Below are 21,025 nucleotides of genomic sequence, written 5' to 3' on the forward strand. Positions count from 1 at the left end.
TTTACCCACTTAGTCAAATATCTATACTACTGATGATTATTTATCAAAAATGATTGTGATATTTGCAACACATCCTCATACCTCGTTCCACAAATGACTGAATTGGTCGATTTTATATATATGGATGGATGGATGGATGGATGGATAGATGGATAGATAGATAGATAGATAGATAGATAGAGAGAGAGATAGAGAGAGAGAGAGAGAGAGAGAGAGAGAGAGAGAGAGAGAGAGGCATTTGTTTGCCCATAATAGACAGTGATTTTTAATGAAGGATGGGGTGGGTTTAGAAAATATCAGTTACTGTGCAAAAAAAAAATAGGTGGTTGTGTTTTTCCTGTAAGGTTCAACATTTTGTTTGAATTTCAGAGAAATAAATACTTTGTTGGAACAACATGTTGCCATTGTTAGAATGGGTGTGTGGTTTGGAGATAAGTCTAAAGGTATAAGGAGGGTTGTGCTTTTTCTTATTTTGGAGGGGATGTAGCCTGTTTGGAGGCTATAAGAATGCCTGGCATGATAAAACAACACTCGTGAATCAGAACATACTCTATTATTAAGAGTTTGTTGACTACTATTTAAGTGTGACCTCTTTCATTCCATATAGGACAGTCTGATGTCTGATGGACATTAAAATCCCACAGTAAAAGCATTATCATATTTAAAGCACCTGTCCTTTCCATTAAGAAGCAGAGAAAAACAGCAGTGGATTGGCGGGTGTGTTTACACACACACACACACACGCATGCATGTGCACATGCACATTGAGGGTCTGGGCCTGCACAACTGAACTGACGACAGCAGGCAGGACTTCAAAAGGTGAGACATCCCATAACTCACATCAGTCTCCTGGCGATCCTTGATTTTTCCAACCAATCATACTTTAAGAATGTTGAGGGGAAACAACTCCAGCTGAATGACAAGTTCCTCAGAGTTGTGCCTCTCCCCCTTCTGAAACTGGGTCTCCACAACTGCGTGTGGTGTGTGTCATCATATTGAACATGATGTTCCATTGCAGATTGGGCCTGTTTTTACTCAAACTGATGTAAATCCATTGTCCACAAAGAAAGAATTAGTTTGGTGTTTGGTCATGTTTAGTATAGTTGTTACTCATTAGACGCACTCCATTTCCATCTGCCTCTTTTTATACACATTTTAAATTTGCCCATAAAAAAGTTTATGGCTTCAGTTAAAGCAGAATTTGCAGTGAAAGTGAAAAATTAAGTAGAAATCACAGCTTGTCACTCAGCGATTGATCAAACCAAAGACGAGTTACCCAGACATGCATTGCCAGCAAAACCATTGTTTTCCTATGGTACGGTGCACCCAGTACGTGCTCTTCTCTTGTTCTGCACTTCACATTTTTCTTGCAGTTTTTAGGAACCGAAGTATACTCAACTTTTCAGGGTTGGGATTAAAGGGAAGTCGCAGAGCACTGCTTTACTATGAATTACATTTGATTGGCCTGTTGCAGCCCCAATACACAGACGCAATATAAATTAACACTATTCAGCCTTACATAATTTTCCGAGGCACGTTTGAGGATGCTGTGCCTTTAGCGACAAGTCTCTGTGTGATTGGTGCCTTTCAGTTCCACTGAAGCAACAGGCTCTGAAGTCTCTTCAGTGTTAGCACAATAAGGATGGACACTGAATAGTTTCTAGCCACTGTGCTGCCACCAGGCAACAAGCATTTTTCGTCATCATTGACAGCTTTCATCTCTGCTGCACCAGCAGCATCTAAGGCAACATCTTGCGTAATTTTCCAAATACACATAAGTTAAATTTAATCAAAATGGTTACTGTCTCACCCGAAAACAAAAAGATAATACAATGACATAAGACAATCCTACGGCGAAAATTCCAAAAGCTTTCGCCCAACTCTACAGTTACTGCCAGGTGTTTCTGTACCTCCCCTCTTAAAACAGTGTGAAGTGATCCGCAGAATCAGTGCAGTCATTGATAACTGGTTCAGCTGGCGTTTTGGTAAATTTTATTTGTGAGTGACAGTGGTCTTTAATTCTCTGATTGGCCAACTAAAAAGTATTTGACAGTTGCACTGCACATTCAAATTCTCCGTTCTGCAGAGACACCCTAATTAACAGACCTACTGTGCCTTGTTACGGTTGCTAAGTTATGCTTGAACAATACCGTTTGAGGGATAGGTTTAGTGTGGTCACACACTTATTTAGTGACCACACTATTACTTTACTGTTGCTATCGCTGTTATTATATTATTATTATTATACGTATTATAATTATTATTATAATTATTATTATTATTATTATTATTATTACCATCATTATTATTATTATTATTATCTATTTTATATGTATCATCCACAGCCAGTCAGAGCCAAACCAATCCATAGCGGTCAGCTGTAGCTCTAATCCTTAAAATGTGAAATTCAAGTCTGACTGTGGCATGCATGAAAATGGAATTTCATTTATGTTTTTCTTATTTTCAAATGGCTGGTGAGTTCAAACGCCTGTGCAAAAACAAGCAGATCTATGCCTATAGCCGTAAATTCGAGATAATCAACTTTTTATTTCAATATCATGCTCACATTTCACATTCACAGCATCTCCCAAGGTGGCTGCCTGCAATCTTTGATGCCAACCCAGAAAAAGCTACAAATTCCTGCCTCAGGCAGATTTACTGATTTCACTAAATAGACAGATTTACAACACTTCCCAACTGAACCTTTAACGGTCTACGAATGTCATCTTAGGATAAGGAGGCTGGCCTGCACTGTTGAAATGAAATGCAGGATCATGTTCCTCAGATGGTGGGAAGTACAGCCTGTTACACCAACAGAGAGAAAATGCATTTCAATATGTTTTGAAAAATATGAGCTTCTCAAAATGTGCTCACCTCTTTCTTGCCAATAGTTGTCACTTCCAAGATGGGATAAATCATCAAACCTTCGGCTTCCTTTTTTCAAAGTGTCATTCAGCTGCTGTTAAGCCACAATCCTTAATCTGTTCATTGTATAAGATACAGAGAAGAGACTTTAAGGATGACGATAGATGATTCCATTGGAAACCATGCTACAATGAAAATGGCTTTTCTTTATGAAGGTTGGCTCACAGTAAGGATATCCTTGAATATGTGATCATCCTTGTAGGGGACTAGTTTGCAACCTGGGCAGAAATTCTAATTGGCTCTGGAATCAAGCCTATAGAGGAAATAATCGGGTGATAATAAAATAAAGAAGTGCAAAAGGACAGAATTCTTCACTCACTGTTTTTCTTAGGATTTTTTTAGTTCATAGTACCTGTCACCAGCTGGCCAAGTCAGCAGCTGTCAAGAGTGAACTATTGCTGTGATTCACTTCCAGAATCAATTTCATTTTTTTAGCTGTCTGTCAGCAATCAACTCACTGGAGAAACATTTTGTTTCTATGTATTTTTTGTATTCCCCTGCTGTTGAGTCATGTCCATAAATGCCATGGCAGCACACGGTGTTCGCAATGCTACAGGTCTCCTTTGAGATATTTGTTATAGTTGAATAAGGTGCACTTTCTGTTCCTCTAGCCAGCAGGCCACCCACTCAAAGCATTCCTCTAGTCATGACAGTGCACAGCGGGGTTCCTCTAACTGTTTTTAGTGAGCTCTGTACTGCAGTTTTGCTGCTTCAGGTGGTTTACAGAGCAGAGGGGAGATTGACAGGAGAGATTGGACTGATAAAAAGTGGATGGCAGATCTTGAAACCGCAAAGTAACAATGTTATGTGTCTTGGTCCACCATGATCTAAGGTGATCCAAAGCCTCTAAGGTATTTTCATATTTTCAGACACCCATATCTGCACCAACGCTGTGTTTTAATGAGCCAATGACTTTGTGTAAAAGCATGGGCTTGTTAAAGGGTTCATGGCCAATCCGTTTTCAGCCAGTATCCTGCTCCTTCTGCACAAACTTTACAACATGTGAAAAAGGCGATTTGGGAGTGAGAGCAGACAATAGATCACCCATCTGTCCTTGGCTAACACTTTTCTAATCACTGTCAGTTTCACTCTGCCAAAGGCAAAATACATGCCTTGACATTCATGACTGAGGTGAGGCCAAACATACCTTGTAGTTCAAGAGAACAAAAGAACTGATTATCTGGACAGGTTTTCTAAAGGAATGTAATTTGGGGTCTATGTTTGTAGTTTTGGCCATCATTTGGGTTAACTTTGTACTCAGTAAATAGCAGAGATCTGGAAATGTGCCAACATTAAGTCCAAAGGGGCAAGAAACATGAGCAATCAGATGATCAGACAAGATGCAACAAGCCAACAGTTAGTCAGAATACCTCAAAAGCCCTATTTTGAGGTAAAAATTGTGGTGTCCAGACAACTGCGTGTACACAAAACTATGGCAAGTATTGTCTGTAAATGCCGAAAAGGGGAAAACTGTGGGTAAACTGGACGTAAGCTGTGATCGATGTTTACTGACAGCTGGGGTTGTAAATTGTTGTCTCTTCAGACTTAGTTTTAGCGATGTTGCCTTGTTCGAATAACTAAGTATAAAACTTGATGAGTAAATGTTATTACCAATAGAAAAGACTGATAAGACCATGAAAACAAGACTTGTGTTCTATCAAGCTACAGTTATCCGTACATTTGACAAATGCTTAGAACTTCAGATCTATGTATTTCACTTGGGCTGTCACAAATTAAACAATGAAATTGGTCATCAGATGGTTTAGATGGCTGACTGTACGAAGGATCAGCCTTTAACACCAGAAAGCAAGGTTTGCATCTCATCCACTGACAGTTTTAGTTTCTTTTCAGCATGATCACAACCATTCGTTAGCTTACGTAAGGTTGAATGAACTAAACTAAATCTTAAATAACAGGTTCTCAATCTCACTCATGCATTTCATAAGTTGATGGAGTTATTGGTTGCTTTTTAACCAATGTTGTCTGGAAACCTCAGCAGTGTGAGTTGGTCAAAAAACAGAGTAGCTATCTCTGGAAGTTAAGGTCTTTTCGTTTCAAAATTCCCTTTTTATGCACCCCCAGATGGTGTTTCTTCACTGAGCCCTATACACTGGCAATAAACCTAAATGTGACTACCAGGACTGAGATACGGACTTGATTTTCACAACTCACACTGTCAAAAATCTATTAGCTTTGGCTGGACTATGAAGGGATCTTTTGGCAGTCACACCCTTGTTCACACATACAAACTCAAACACTTGACACCTCAAAGGCAAAGACTCAGAGGTTTCCCAGCAGCCTAACCTGTTGTTGACAACATTCAGATTCGCAGATATGAAAGCAACAACCCTAACAACCCAGACACACCCAGTCACAGCTGGTTCCCAATTCATCATGACATGAGTTGAATGAGGTACCAGGACTTGCAAAAGAAAAATGGTAGCTCAGTAACTTATTCTTCACCTGTATAGTGGCAGCAGGAGAAAACCAGAATGGCACCCAATAGGAGTCTATTCTGAGCCAAGACCCATCTTCTTTTATGGAAAATCTTTTCAGTAGTTGTAGTGTGATCCTGCTGACAAACCAAACAACCAACCAACAAACGGACATGGGTGAAAAAATAACCTACTTGTTGGAGGTAATTGCTGCAAACTACATGCTAAATGCAAAACATTAGGAATGAGAAAGAATGCCATTATCTGTATCTGTTAAGCCAACTCAGTATATCTCTATCCTTATCTGTACTCGCTGGGGCTTTGATAGGGCATAGGGGGTGCTTAAACCAGACGTAGGTGTGTCTGACTAGAAGTAGTTGATTAAAAGCCTGAAATTGATATGGCCTAATCAGAAGCTGTCATACTTATTATTTATTCAAAAACTTTTGTGTTCATATGTGTTATGAATGTCATTCTGTCAGCGTAGGCACTATGCTCTGTGTCGCAAGGGCTGTTTCAGAAGGTAATGACAACTGCAAGCTTTGTCATCTAAGTTGGAAGACTTGTTGATTCAATATACAGAGTAAAACAGTATTTGCCAGCTCAAGAAGCATGTTTTAGAACTGACTCACACATTAAATCCCTGTTGAAAAAGCACTACAGTGTTCTGCTTCAGCGGTCATGAGGTGGCATGCAAGAAGTACATAGCCAATCTGTTGGTTTGTCCAGACCAAAAGAATCAGAGCCCTTACAGTGAGATGTGACAGAAAAGTAAACACGGGAAATGGTTTAACCCCTCTCCGTCCTGTGTTTTTCTTGCTCTCTACTGTAGCCGAAGGGGAAAATAAAACGCTCCCATGCTGTTTTTCTCCTATTTTTCCAGCCACACGCAAATTGAATTTGTGCCAATTTGTTTGTAAGAACTAGAGCACAACCGGCAGACCATGTTTTTTATAAGTGTGTTTTAGTTAGCCTCATAAAGGCCTGCAGTATGAGACAGTTGTGGTAAACGTGGCCAATACAGTAGTTAGTATATTCATCAATCCAAACTGAATAGCTAACATTGCGAAATAAGACAGACTGTAACTGTTTATGAAGATTGATGTCAGTCGCGAGTTCCCATTTAGGACAGAACCTTGAGAATTACTTAACATATTTCCGAAAACTGTGAGGGTACAAACACTCATTCCTTTTGGTACGCCTCTTTAAACGTGAGACAGATATTCCGACCAGCAATTAATATGCTAAGTGGTGCAAAGCCTCACAATGTCACTTTTCATTTACATCTCCGGCACTGTTTATATCTTTCACTCGCGTGTCAGTCTCTGCGCTGGGTAAACACCTCTCTCTGACAGCTGCCGCACGCCTTCTTTTTCATCCTCAGGCTCTCTCTCTTTGACTCCATGGCACTTGGCCTCCTGTTTACCAGCTGGTGACACAGGCTGGGGTCGACATAGGTGACCACCTCAGAGCACCCATCACTCACACATACAGTACACATATTCACACACACATGCAGGCGCACACAAGGGGTGGGGAGCTCCCGCGGAGGAGCTGCGCAGGTGACCACCTCGGGGCGTCCATCACTTCACACACACATATTGTATAAATACACACAGACAGGCACTGCTTGTGTAGCGGAGGGTCACAGATGACCACCTCAGAGCAACCCATCACTTCACACACCTTTACACACACACCTTTACACACACACACACACATAGGCTCGGCTTTTCCAAGCAGAGGGTTTTTCCCCTTACAGTGAAAGGTACACCTCGGTGGCCAAATGCCCTTTTGACGTAGGCAGTGCCAGCTGGGAAAACATAGTTAGCAGCATGTGTCACCACCAGGCTAGGCAGCAGGAAAGAAGCCCTGAAGAGGAGGTGGTGGTGGAGGAGGAGGACGCAGAGGAGGAGGTCGGAGTTTGCATCTCTCGCATGTGAGAGGCTCGGGCGAATGAAGGTGCTATCTGATTCAGTGGTTCACTTCTGAAATGCCTTTCCATCAAGTCAGCTTGTGGCTTGCAGTTCATCTTTTAGATGTTTTATAATGTGCTTTAATGCGTTTACTGTAGATTTTCAGTTGTACACAGGCAAAATTTGCAAGATACTTAGGAGAAAATAAAAGCAGTAAAAGTCGGGGAAATAACAATCTTTTATGTGCATTTAATGTCATCGATTATGTGGGACATTGTGAAAGATTAAAGTGATTATGCCTGAATATCAAAGATGGACAGTGATCAATATATCTGTGTGTGCTGGCAAAGAATGTTTCTGAAACATTTGGACATGTTGAAACATTACTTTTCAATTTCAATTTTATGTAATGACAGTGTTGTGCTTCTCTGGTGAGGTTTAAGCCCACAAAACACTTGATGATGGTGAGGAGAAGATCATGTTTTGGCTCGCCTGGTTCTCTCTGCACAAACACAGCTGGAAAATGTCCCGACTACTCATTAAAAATACCCAGTCGTGTTGCCTCTAAAAGGGCTATAAAAAGTCCTTTTCTCACTCAGTGGTCTCTTGTTAAAAATATGTAGTTATAAACATATTTTGCAATTTTTTTTTTTTTTGAAATACGTATATAATCATGTTGCATACGCTAAAAATAGTGTATTGTAAATTTGTTTTACGCAAGAGTTTCACTTCACCTTTATTTTATTGGGATTTTTTTTTAAGGCTTTTACACCTACTTACTGCGTGTGATTGTGTGTGCTGGTTTTATTACCTTGGTGTCAAAGCGGTTGTAGACATGGATGACGCAAAACTTGGGTGAGGTAGCGGTAGGTAGGAGTTGAGAAAAATCATCAGCTAGGTTATCAAGGTGCCCTTGAACATCCATCTGCACCAGTAAAGTTGGCTGAATGGACTGTACATCTGTCTGAGCGTGGCACTGAACATGCTGTTCTTTTTGCCTCTCTCTGTCATATCCTGATTACTGCTGTCAAATTGTTCTGACCCTGCCTGTGTCTGAACATTCAGTCAATAAAATCCCACTGTCACACATGTTTGGTATCATTTGAAAACACACACACACACACACTGACAGAATTGCTGCCTTTGAAAATGAATTAAAAAATCAGAACTCTGTGAAACACCAACTGACCTTTTTCACTTTCCTGGACAGGCCCTACATGTACATACTCTACCGTACCTAAAGTGTGTGTTGTGGCCGAGCGAAGCAATGCAGTGCATCTGTTTTACATTTTGTGAAGATGTGTGTTTACTGAGCAGCAGAGGGCTGCTGTCTAATGTCAAGTTGCATTAATCTGCCCTTTCGAAAGTAGCATACTCCCTTACTGTATACATATTTAACCTCAGGGAGGTTCAGCAGATCTGTCCTCATCTCACCCCGAAGTCATTTTAAAAAATGTTTCAATTAATGAAGTTAACATTTGTTCAACCGTCTCATTTTGTAGGCTGAAGTCAAACTGATAAGAGAACTAATGTCAGAGCCTTCTACCAGCTAAAGAGTTTAAAGATTTTTATATTAGAAGAGAGCAGGCGAAATTGTTTGGAGGACAAATACACATACAGACCTAAACTATTAATTATGACATTTCAGATAATATCTTCTCAAGCTGCACATGAATCAGTTTGAACTGAAATCATCGGGTGCATTTTTAACCAAAATGTCCCGCCGTCTTTCTCTTTGTCACAGAAACCCTTCTGAGCTTTGTGGATGACATCCTGTCTGGAGCCAGGTCTCCATGTGTGATGTTAGGGGACATCCCCAACCTCCTGTCCTCCTCCATCAGCATGATCATTCGCTGCTTGGAGCCTGACACCACATACATGTAAGTTGCTCCGTTTTTCTTCTCCTGATGAACATCCACACTGAACATTCTGTTGTGAACTAAACTGACCAAGTACCAGATCTCAGAAAAAAATAAGCTGCTAATGTGTTCAGATTAAAACTAAATAATTTTCCACTCAGTATGTGCAAATGTCACTGCTGGACTGTTTGTGCACTTAGAAACTTCCATACTATTTACTAATATCAAGCAGGTGTTGAGTTTGTATTGTGTACGCAATGAAAATGTGACAAAATTAAGTCTGCTAAACCGTATAAATCAGAATTTATACTATAAACAATTGATTTCTGACTGTGCAGCTGATGTAGCTGCCCCACAATGCATTGCACAAAGACAATAGAGGAACAGGCCTCTTCACAGCTGGAAGCGATTACATTAATTGTAACCGTGGTGAGACAACTCCAGAGAGACCAGAGAGAACAAACAAAAATCTTCTTTGGAGAAACATTTGGTTTTCTTTTCGTGAAAGTTAATTGGAAGTGTCATTTCACACTTTTGATTGACATTTTGGATTATTTCCTGTCAGAAAAAAAAACTGTAATGTATGCGGATTTCTTGTAACTGCCAAAGCAGCACAGAAATTATAAAGACAATTAGTATATAGTATCAAAACATTCTATGTAAACAGAATGTAGTCACAGACAGTAGCTGTAGCATGCAACATCTAACTGGTTGCTGTGTGTTTGTCATGTGTGTAGCCTGAAGTTAGCAGAAAGTTAGCAATGGGAAATACATCCTGTCAAATGTGCCTGGTTTAAAAAAGCAGTTTGCTTGCACATTTGGACGTTCAGCCTGCAGATCAAAAACAGCCACTTTAAACTGGAAGAAAGATTTTTCTTTTGCTGCTCAAAATCAAATAGCACGCTGTGCTTAGTGAGGCTACTTAATCACTTAGCTGGCTGTTAGCTCTGTCTTGAACAAACGGAGAGAATTGATCTCATGCAACCATTCGTAAGATAGCAAATATCTAATCTCCTTATATCCTAAAACAAAGAAGGCATACTCTTTTAAATTCACAACCACCTGTTATCTTTAGGGACGAATGAGGGGAACAGAGAATGAAAAAAGTACACTCTCAGAAAAACGGTTATAGCTTATAACTTATAGCTTCAAACTATCATCATTCAAAATGAGCAGTTTTCATCCAACACATCCCTGAGAACACTTATTTATATAGACTTATTTATGTCAACCTAAACAGTTGAGTCTGGCTCTATCCTGCAATCTGTGAAACCTTGGTTATTTTAATTAATATCTTTTCCTAAGTTGTTGTGCATTATTAACATCGTATGAGCCAACCCAGGCCAATAGGTCAGTGCAGGCTTAAATTATAAATTCATGACCACAGTATCTTTCCACATTCATTTCTATTCATAGTCCTTCAGGAAAGAGTGTGTTTATTTGCAAGTGAGGTTCCCACAGACTGCACCCAATGTGCTGGCTGTGACACCTTTTCAGAGCTTTCAGACTATTGAACAAGGGTTGCAGCTAAGGTAGGGTTTGGTCTAGTAGGCCATTGAGTGTTAGCACAAAGAGTTTGAATCAAGATAAGATTGGGTAATTCGGGGGGGTATTTCAGGTTACAGTAAGACATTATTTCCAATAGTTCAGTATTCTGTTTGTGCATGCTCGAGTAAAGAAGTTGAACAATGTGATGCAGTTGCCAAGATGTAGTTCTTTCTCGGAGCACACACACACACACACACACACACACACACACACACAGATACACACACCGGATGCTTAGATGTTCTCATACACATGCTGACACTTATCTCACAGACAGCCTGCCAGAGGGGGAAGCCACACACACCTCGTAGAGGGGGAAAGGAAACAGAGCAAGGTGGAGAGAAAGAAATAAAGAAGCAGGGGCGAATTGTGGGGTCCAGACAGAGTGAGAAAAAGATCAAGAGGGAGGTACAGCGGAAAAGAGTGTAAGAACAAAACAAAGGAGAAGAAAAAAAGGGGCGAGAGGCCCGAGGACGGAGCCCCTTCAAACAGTTTTGATGTATGTGGGCTGAGTGAGCAGCTACACATGCCCTTTTAATCCCGGCATCAGCGGGGCTCCCGCTCTCTCTATCCCGTCTGGCAGCTCATTCATCTCTCCGAGCCAAGGCCTCGTCTCTCCCTTCAGGGCGCTGCACACTCCTTATATTTTCAGAGCCCTCACAAAGCTCGACACCGGTGCCCTGTAGAGGAAAAAAAAAAGTTGTCTCGGGAGAAGTATGTACACTCTATTATGTAAGCATGACACAGAAAACACACTATGCAGCTGCAAGTTACATCTTTGAAGACGCTGGAGAGGTTTTATGCTCAAAATGCATCAAGTCTCTTTTCAAGCAGCGCGCGTATCTGTAGTCCATTCATGGTTTTACCATTTAATGCAGTTATTAATTAGTTGTCCATACACTGATAATAACACATGCGATGCAACTGGTTATTTTCCTACAGTTCTCCACCCTCTGCTACTGTTTTGTCAGGCTAAGTCCTTAGTGCTGCAGGTGGATGCAGTTTGTGTTTTGCTCACTAGGTGGAGATATTCATTCAGTGAAATTACTTTTTTTTATATAATTGTGAGTCTGGCTCTAGTCAAACTCCTGTATTGATAAAGCAGTCTCATATCTCCAACCAGAAAAAAAGACTTTTAATTGAATCAGCAGCTGCATGAAATGCTCTTTGCTGCTGCTGAGGTGGTGTTGCTACAGATTTATCAAGCTCCATTGACGGAAAAAGCTAAATACCTGGATTAGTTTTGTGAGAGAAAATTAATTCATCCCTCTCAATCCGCAGCAGATAATCCGTTCTATGTGTGTGCGTGTGTTTATGTGTCTAGGTTCCGGCTCTGGGCAGTAGACAACACAGGGCGCCGCTCCAGTCCGAGTGAGGTCACCATCAAAACTCCATGTCCCACTGTGGATGACGTCAAAGCACAAGGTGAGGACAGACACAGACTAAAGTCAGAAAGGTGAATCATCTTTCAGTACTGGTCACAGGTGGCTCACACAGACGAGCCTCGTGCTCAAACTGCAAGTGAAAGTAGGAATCTACGTTGGGCTGCTTTTATGTATTTCATTAGTCATGACTGATTCAATATGGGTTGTTTATTGGATTAAAATGATTTAGTCAGTCAGCGATGTTGAATTGAAGTTAAAAGAACGTAAAATTAGGGAGAAATGTGTTTTCAGTTTTCTAGTAACCAAATATAAGTTAATTGAAAGGGCAGACCTTTGCTTCTTCTGTTGTTAAAGATCAGCTCATAGAGCGAGCCATAAAGTCACAGAGTTTTCCTCTCTGGAGTCGGACTGTTTATAGACACTGTACACTACAATTCCATGAGGATATTGACTGTAAAAATGTTTTATTTCCTTATATTCATAGATGAAATATGATTCGGAGGTGAAATGTTTTGCCACTCTCTGCACCAGTGAGAGATTTATAGTGAAGATGTTATTGCGGAGCCTTGCAAAAATGCTCCAGCCAGTGAAGTGTGACACTACTGGCTTTCACTGTTGATTCTAATCCCTGGAAATGCATGAATGGTGTGAAATACAATACTTCCAGTCTGTGGCTCTGTTCTGACGAGATTTTAATGGCATGATTAACCAGGACAGGTAGATAAGTTACCAAACTGGTGATCCATGACGAAATGATTTCCCATTGGAAGACAAATCTTCAACTTCTTTGGCTTGATGTTATTGATTTATTAATTTAAAAATGTTATTGATGTGGAAATATGCATATAAAATGACATCTGTTGTATTAATCTAAACTGCAAAGTGCTGCTGCAGTAGAAAAAGACATCACATTTTCACTGATGGAGACTTCATAGACATGCCCCATGTTTGTACAGATCTTCTGGTGTTGAGTACTTTTTGGAGAGAAAAGTTAGGAAGTAGCACATCAAACCCTGACAGTGTCTCTGGAGTTTCAAAACACAAAGTGAATAGTCGAGTGACAAAAAAATAATCTCCTTATGACATGACATATACGTATTATGTTGAAGAAATACAAGCGTTAGCATGCTAAGCAGCTAGCGCTCGGTCACGGTCCAAAGCTCCCGTGCTAGCAGTGTAAGCACCAACTGGTGGTCTGATTGAGCATCCCGACTGCTAGCTGCATGGCTAACTGAACCAATGGGCCAACGGCAGCTACAGTTAGCAGCATTTAGTAGTTAATCTGGTGATATGCTGAATTCAACAGTTATTCAACAGTAATTATTACACCTTTGTTATCTTTGGGTTTTGGGCAGTAATACGAATTTCCATTTTTTATTTTTTTTGCCTTGGGGTTTATGATATTTCAAATTTGAAATTTTATTTCTCACTTTTTTTGTTTTACATTTTAGACCAGGGTTTTTTTTTAAAAAAACCTCTCAGAAAAGATTTTGTGTGGCCCCTGAACCTAAATCACGCAGGGATGAACCTGATATACATGCAGTTTATTTTAATCATTCCTTTTCAATATTTATTTTTTTCTGTCAGCCTAGATATAACAACTTGTAGAAAGCTACCGGTTGCATTGCAACCAGTGGCATCACCAGAGTCTTATGGGAGTTACATTTTGGCATCAGTGCTCATGCTGTTAGGTAATGTTTTGGTGATTTTGGTGGACACCTTGGCAATTTAATATGGAAGTAAGATGGAAGAACCCCTCGAAGAATGGTATGGTTGAGGAGAAAGGGAGGTTTCAGTAAAAGTTGATCAACTCTTCAAATCTTTAAACAGGCCAATTTGGTGCTCATGTAATCGATGGATATTCCAATCATGTGCTGGCTCCCTGAATTTGCACTAAGTCATCAAAACTTTGTTAAAGACCCAGTGAGTAATCAAGATAATAATTGGTAGATGAGGCAAGAATAACAATATTTGTCAAGTTGTTGACCTCCATGTACGATTGTGTTTGTCATTTCAGAAATAGCCGATAAAATCTATAACCTGTTCAATGGTTACACCAGTGGGAAGGAGCAGCAGACTGCCTACAATACTCTGATGGACCTTGGCGCTCCCACGCTCCACCGTGTACTCTACCACTACAACCAGCGCTACGAGAGCTTCGGAGAATTTACCTGGCGGTGCGAGGATGAGCTAGGACCCAGGTACAGTTGTCAGATTGTTGAGAATATTCTGCCTTCGGAGGAATTAATGCAATTCTCTGACTTGATTGGACACCAGAAAGCCAGTTTTTGCTTCAACACTGCAGTAGCTGAGGAAGGAAAAGATAGAAGCAGCGAGACTGTCAAACGTTTGGAATTCAGTTCAGTATTCAGTATTTCGGAAGTGTCCACGTCTTGGATATGTAACCTCAGATCAGAAACATGCATTCCTTCCAGCAAATTGATCATCAACTTTAGCTTGATAGCCAATTTATCAGAAGGACCCAACAATATACAAGTCTGTGAGTCAGACTTTTGCTGAATACCAAAAGACTGAGCCATTTTGATAATGTGTCGACTGTGCTCACTGTAATCAGTCCCTGAAATTGCAGACTTATGTGAATGTGATTGTGCCGACTCCATTCATTAGTTGTCCTCCCACCAAGAAAATTAAATCTGTTGTACTGAATTTTTACAATTGACACTGACGTCTCCGAACAATAACAGTGCAGCCTGGCTGCAAGATTGAAGGCAAGTGGCAACTAGACAAGAGTCTGGGTTGGTTTGGTGTGAACAAGTGCTATTTGAAGAGACAGTCCTCTCACCAGCAGTTTCAAATAAGTTGGAAAAGCCAGACAGTTTTACTTTGCAGTCCATGAACATGAAGCATATGGCAGAAAAGGACTGAAATAACATTACAGACATACTCCATTAGTGATGACTTTACTCCTCACTGTTCACGTGAAACTCTTCCCATCCTAACAGTGATTCAGAGAGCTCACTTGTAGAAGACTTACTACAAACCATCAAGTGTGCTGATTGTACTTGTACCGCTGCTATGATGACCTAATTTCCCCTTGGGGATGAATAAAGTTATCTATCTATCTACTAAATCATGATACTCAACATAAAACTCAACATGTGCACTTCACCTGTTCGAGCAATGTTTGCAGCTGTTTAAAAAATAGTAGTAATTCAAATGTAGTTTTGGAACACTTATGTCTTCACAGGAAGAGTAGGGCCGAGTGCCACAGACAGGTTCGGGGAAGTCAGACTGAGAGAAAAGGGGTCATCATAGACAGGAGGAGGCATTATATTGTTTAAATGTGAGAATAATGGTGCACATTCACAGACATTCTCTCCCTGAAGACATGCCAACTAGCTGTAGGACAAGGTCGATCGCTAACAGCAACATAACCTTTGCAGCATACTAGTGACATCGCACTGGACCTTCTCCATACCTTGCCCTGATTGAGCTTTTCGTTAAATGTATAATTTTTACAGCTTGACCGCCTATGTGCGTGCTGCAAGGGTTAAATAACACAGGACTATGCACTAGTGCCAATTTTTCATGTGCTGCAGAGAAAAGGGAAAAAAGTGGCGAAGTGGTGAGGTGTCAAGAAAGAGGCACGCGGCTAAGTAAGCGACAACGACTGACACTTTTGCGGCTGTCACCTTTTTAATGGCGCTTAAGTTTGCAGGCCCCTGATGTAGCCCCCTTGTGCTGTCAGCAGTGCCACTTTTGGTCGAAGCCCCTGAAAGATTTAAAGATACAATTTCATTTCTGCATTCAAATGTCTTAAAATGACTACAACTTTTTAAAATGTATTTTGTTGAGTTCCGTAACTTACATTATTCCAAATGTTTCCAGCAATGTTGGAACCGTGAGAGATCTGTCATGTTAAGGTATTTCATCTGGTCCATCACTCGCAAAGAAGACAACAACTCCCATGATCCCACACTGCTTATACCTTTTGTTTTCTTTTGATTTCGACACCTAGCAGCGAAAAATCATATTATATATGTATATACATATGTATATATATATATATATATATATATATATATATATATATATATATATATATATATATATATATATATATACACACACACACATCTGGAAAACTATGCTATAATAATAATGCTGCCCTTTTTCCCTTGCACAGTTACAAGCACGTCCTACAGTGGCTCCTATCTGCCAAATCTCCGCGGTATCAGCCCATTCAAAGCCCGGCGGTGTGTGACTCTTGTTTTGATTCTCAGAGGTGGGCAGATGTTCCGCTCCCAGCTTCCAAAGCACTCTCTTTGATTCCGGGTGCTTGTTTGTGTGAATTAGAGTTACGGGGAAAATTCATTCAAACTGACGAGGAAGCTGAGTGAGCTTAACTTCTGTGACATCACCGGGGCCATTTAGTAACGCACAACCAGGGAGGGCCCCACATTTCCCCCCAAACTACGGATAAGTACCCATAATGTAAAATTGTGGCTTAATGTTTTATAAACAGAGCCATGTGTCGGACATAAAATACACTTATAAATGGCAGTCTGTGGTACATGCTTTCACTTTGGCAGGTGAAACTGATTAGCCAAGGCTCCCTTAATTCTCTGTGTTGCTCTCTGTGTCTGTGGGTTCCCCCCGCCCTTAATGAAAGGTTGTTTTTAATAGGGACCATGCTGGAAAGAGTTGATGTAATTGAGGGAGTTGCTTCTGAAGTGTTCCATTAAAATACACTTAGATTAACAGCCCCCCAATTTAGTTAAAGGGAGGGGTGATTAATGCTAATAAAGGCACCTCAGAGCTGGAAAAGCAGAAGAGGAGTGCATTCAAGGTGAGGCCTGGAAACAGGGGAAGGAAGTATAAACATGTTTTGTTTAGCCAAGTCATCAAATGAACATTAGACTTTCCGACATATCTGGTTTTGGTGTGAGGATAGACTGCGTACTGAACGTGAAGCAGAGCTGTCTATAGTTATAGCTGTCTACCCAGCGAGCGGGCAGGCCGAGAGGTTAATGGCCTTTACGGCTCCACTGCTGTGTGTCTAAGTGTGCTGACAACTTCCCCATGGCGTCAAACACTTTGTTTGTCTGACGTTATTCAACAGTTGGGAAAAACAAATGCAGCAGACAAATGTTTGCACTGACGCCAGGACAAAAATACGACTGATATCATTTTTAGCAAACCAAAATAAGGGTCATTCAAAGTTTCCAGCTTTTCAAGAATCCAGTATTGACGTTGGCCTCGTCCTGTAGAAGCACATCAGATCATCTTGATCATTGTCATTCAGCTGAACTTTGTATTTGTATCTTATGAATAAACATTATGGTCATTTTAGGACACAGATTATATCCTTCGACATTTTCCTAAGCCGATGGTTTGTTGGTATAAAGTATCACAGCGGAGTCACGCTGGTAAACATCAGGGATGTGCAGAGATACTACTGTTTATTCAACCTACCAATTCATTAGGAGTCTACGCATCCAGTGCCGTGCTTCTGTCTGGGTCCTGTTCCTTCCTCTTGGTCTTGTTCTTCTTCCTCCTTTTCCTCTTTGTCTTATTACCTAAGCGTAAAGTGTCTGGATCTCAGAAACTATCAAAATCAAAGCCCCCAGCAGCTCAGATAGATACGGATCCTCACCAACCACACACCTACTCTGTGTTAGACGTTACAGACACATGTTTAAGATTCAGACCTATCATCAGTGCGGACTCAACAAAAACAAGTTCACCTGTGTGATCGACCGTTGAAGTTCAGCTTCCCCGAAAAGCTTACTGTTCACAATAAATCTCAATAGTATAAATTATAGAAAACCTTATGACCACATCCAGCAAACACATCCGAACAAACTCGATTCGGGATTAGAAAGGTTACACGCCGAATATCATAACTGCAATTGTAATACATCCCATAACAAATCACAGGCCTGTGATATCATCAGCTGGCACGACTTGTACTTATTAGCTGTTGTTTCCTCTACCTGTGCCTGAAAACAGTTTTCATTTTTCAGTTGTTTAACACTGCCAACGTGCTCAGCAAAATTAATCAGTGGGGAGATTGTTCCAGAGTCTGGGTGTTAGGACCGCAGGAGAGCAATCACCTTCCCCGTAATGTTTGGACTGTGGTGGTACTGATGGGACAATATAAGATTTTAATGCCCGAGAAAAAAAAAAACACATCAAGTCCAATTTGATAAAAAGTATCAGGATCAGGATAATCATACTTTATCATGAAACCGTTCCATCCCATGCTTCAGTGGTAGAGGCAATGGTTTCTGGTTGATTGAGGCCAGTCACTGATGTTTGAGGGTTAGTAGGGCAGAAATATAGAAAGGAGCAAAGCCATATAGTGCCTTACAAGTGATAACAGTTAAAGTAATCTTAAAAACTATTTGGGAATTGAATGGCAGTGCAGCAGGGCCACATTAGGAGTAATATGAGATCTCCGACCAGTCCGATAGAAGGGCCGAGCATTCTGAACGACATGAACTGCCGGGGCAGTCTGACTCTGACGAGTGAAAAGGACACGTTGAGGACAGGATCTGAGACAGAAACAATGATGGCGTGGATGATGCATTCAAAATCAGAAGCCGACAGTAATCTCATTTTAGTCTGAATTAACCGTGAGTCTCATTCTTGCGATCCTCAAGCAAGAAAAAAAGACTAAGAGCTTGAAACAGCAAACATGCCCTGTCATTTTTGGGCTAATCTATAAACACCACCTGTAATATGACATATGAAGCCACTAGTGGGACTTTTGATCACGTCGCCAGCATGTGCCTGCATGCATGTGCTTGTGTGTCCTCCAACACAGCTCCGTAGCACTATTAGAAGTCTAAAACTCAACAACCTTACAGCAAATAACATCCGCAACAGTAAAATCTGCCCAGAATGTAGACAGTCTTTGTTCTCCGTAACAGCCGGCCCCTCTTTAGGTCCCTTTTGTTTGCGGTTTGTTCTTAAATCACCATTTCTTTGTTCGCTTGAGAGAGAATATACCTCTCTCGCCCAAACAACACATCTGTGGTACCGCCGACAGTAAACAAGAGTGCAGACAGGCTCCCCTCGAGCACACACGCACCAACACACACACACCACATACTGTACAGACCACAGACACACACAGCGGTTCATCTTCCCAAATCAGCTCGATGTTTTATAAAGAGAATTCCCCAGTTCCCAAACAATGAGGTCTGAATAAACTAGATTTTCATTAGCTAGTCAAAATACAGATAACAAGAGCTCAGCTCAGGCCTTGACTCAATGTAAACTCGCATCAGCCAAGTAAGCAATATCTGGAACCAAATGAATGAACAAATGTGGCTTTATCTTTCTTGTGGCAGCAGATATTCAGATCTGCTGTTTTTAGAAACAGATCGAATCTCACTGACGAGACCATTTGGCATCCCGCGGAGGACATTTTTGTTGCCTTTTTCATGCAACATCGCGTGACGTTTTAACTCAAACCATAAACTCACCGAAAGGCCGTCTCTCCAAAGCTTGACACTTGTTCTCCTGAGGGCCAGATCTTGTCATCACCCGGGGAGCACCCATCATAGAAAGCACGTCGCCTGGCTGTTGATGTATAAATGCTGGATGTTTTGGCTCGGCTGAAAGAAAATCCTCCACCCTGGCCTCGGTTCAATCCTGAACATGTCGGCGGTCGGACTCCGCGCCCTTTGATGAACTGAAAAAGATTTGATTTTTCTCCTATTTATTTTCTTTGTTTTTACATGACAGTCTCTCTAATCATAGGAGTTCTTGTGATAATAAGTATTGTTATGGTTGGAATTTCTCTCAGGAAATCATAATCATAATCACAGCAGACTGTTTACTTTGCTTTCCGACTTTTTATAGCGGAGAGGACAAAAATACACACAGCCAAAGTCAAACCTTCGGCTGCTCGTCCAGCAGTGATTTATGTGTTTCTGTCACACTGAACGGTGAACAGAAACACATAAATATTTACAAACTCACATTCCAGTAAAATATCCCAATATAATATAATACAATAAAATATGAGCGTAAATTGTTATGAGTTTGCCTAACAGTTAAAAGCACGCTCACCAGACGACCCACGGTGCTGCATTGTCCGGCTCCAGTCAAATGTGACACACAGTAGTTTTTGGAATTGGCTGAGCATTTTTAGTAATTATTAATGACACTCTAATTATGCAGTTTATGAAATCGGAGAATTTCTGTCTTTTTTTTTTTTCTCAACAGTTTACATAAAGATATTTTTAGTGCAGCTCCGAGGTAATGCAGCCAAGTCTTGACAGGTCTCAGCTCTTGATATAATGTTCATTTACAGACGGGTCCACAAGTCTGAGACCCTTTTTTTATGTAAGCGCCGGCAAAATCAGAGTTTTAGGATTCAGAAAATAGAGCCTGCGCTGTTTCTGGGTCAGCAACACATTCAACCACATTGATGGTCCGACCAACTTAACTCCGTTGTCCAGAATGTCAGAGTTTCTTGAATTGTGACCCGTCCACTGACAGATCGATTTTGTTTACCCATCAGATGCTTGTTCACCTGCAGTGACTGTTCCCCTTTTAATAATACTATCAGACGTTTTCCAGCCAACATTGCTTACTTCCGTAGCATTTTGATAGTGGGAAACATGGCATCCAAACTCAGCCAAGGTGTCAGAAGCAAGGAGGGTCTTTCTTAGTGACAAATCATGGCTAGACTCAAGGTTTTTCTAGGGGGGCGGTGCATGGAACTCTTAGGGCGTTTTCACACCTATAGTTAGTTTGCTCTGGTCCGAATCAGGGACCAACTTGTTACAATGTTGCATATTACCTCGAGTTTGGTTTGTGTTCACACAGCAGCATTTACAAGTGGACCAAAATGTGTGATGCGCAAAGAAACTGCTCTCTAATTGGTCTAAATTTCGAAAACGAGGCAGCAATTCAGCTGAATTTAGCACCAAGCAGACAGGAAGTCAAGCACTGAGACAACAATATGACATCCGGTTACT

The 21,025-nt window shown here is 40.9% G+C and overlaps 1 protein-coding gene across 8 annotated transcripts in view; it reads left to right on the forward strand.

Annotated features, from left to right (window-relative positions):
* astn1 (astrotactin 1) overlaps window positions 1–21,025 on the forward strand; it is a 422,909-nt gene that overhangs the window by 391,146 nt on the left and 10,738 nt on the right. For all 8 annotated transcript variants that reach the window (XM_030401856.1, XM_030401857.1, XM_030401860.1 and 5 more), the window contains 3 exons: window positions 9,021–9,156; window positions 12,008–12,108; window positions 14,086–14,269. In XM_030401856.1, the coding sequence (XP_030257716.1) occupies window positions 9,021–9,156; window positions 12,008–12,108; window positions 14,086–14,269 (421 nt within the window). The remainder of the gene's footprint in view (window positions 1–9,020; window positions 9,157–12,007; window positions 12,109–14,085; window positions 14,270–21,025) is intronic.

The sequence above is a fragment of the Sparus aurata genome, chromosome 21 (genome assembly GCF_900880675.1).
Source record: "Sparus aurata chromosome 21, fSpaAur1.1, whole genome shotgun sequence".
Taxonomy (NCBI): domain Eukaryota; kingdom Metazoa; phylum Chordata; class Actinopteri; order Spariformes; family Sparidae; genus Sparus; species Sparus aurata.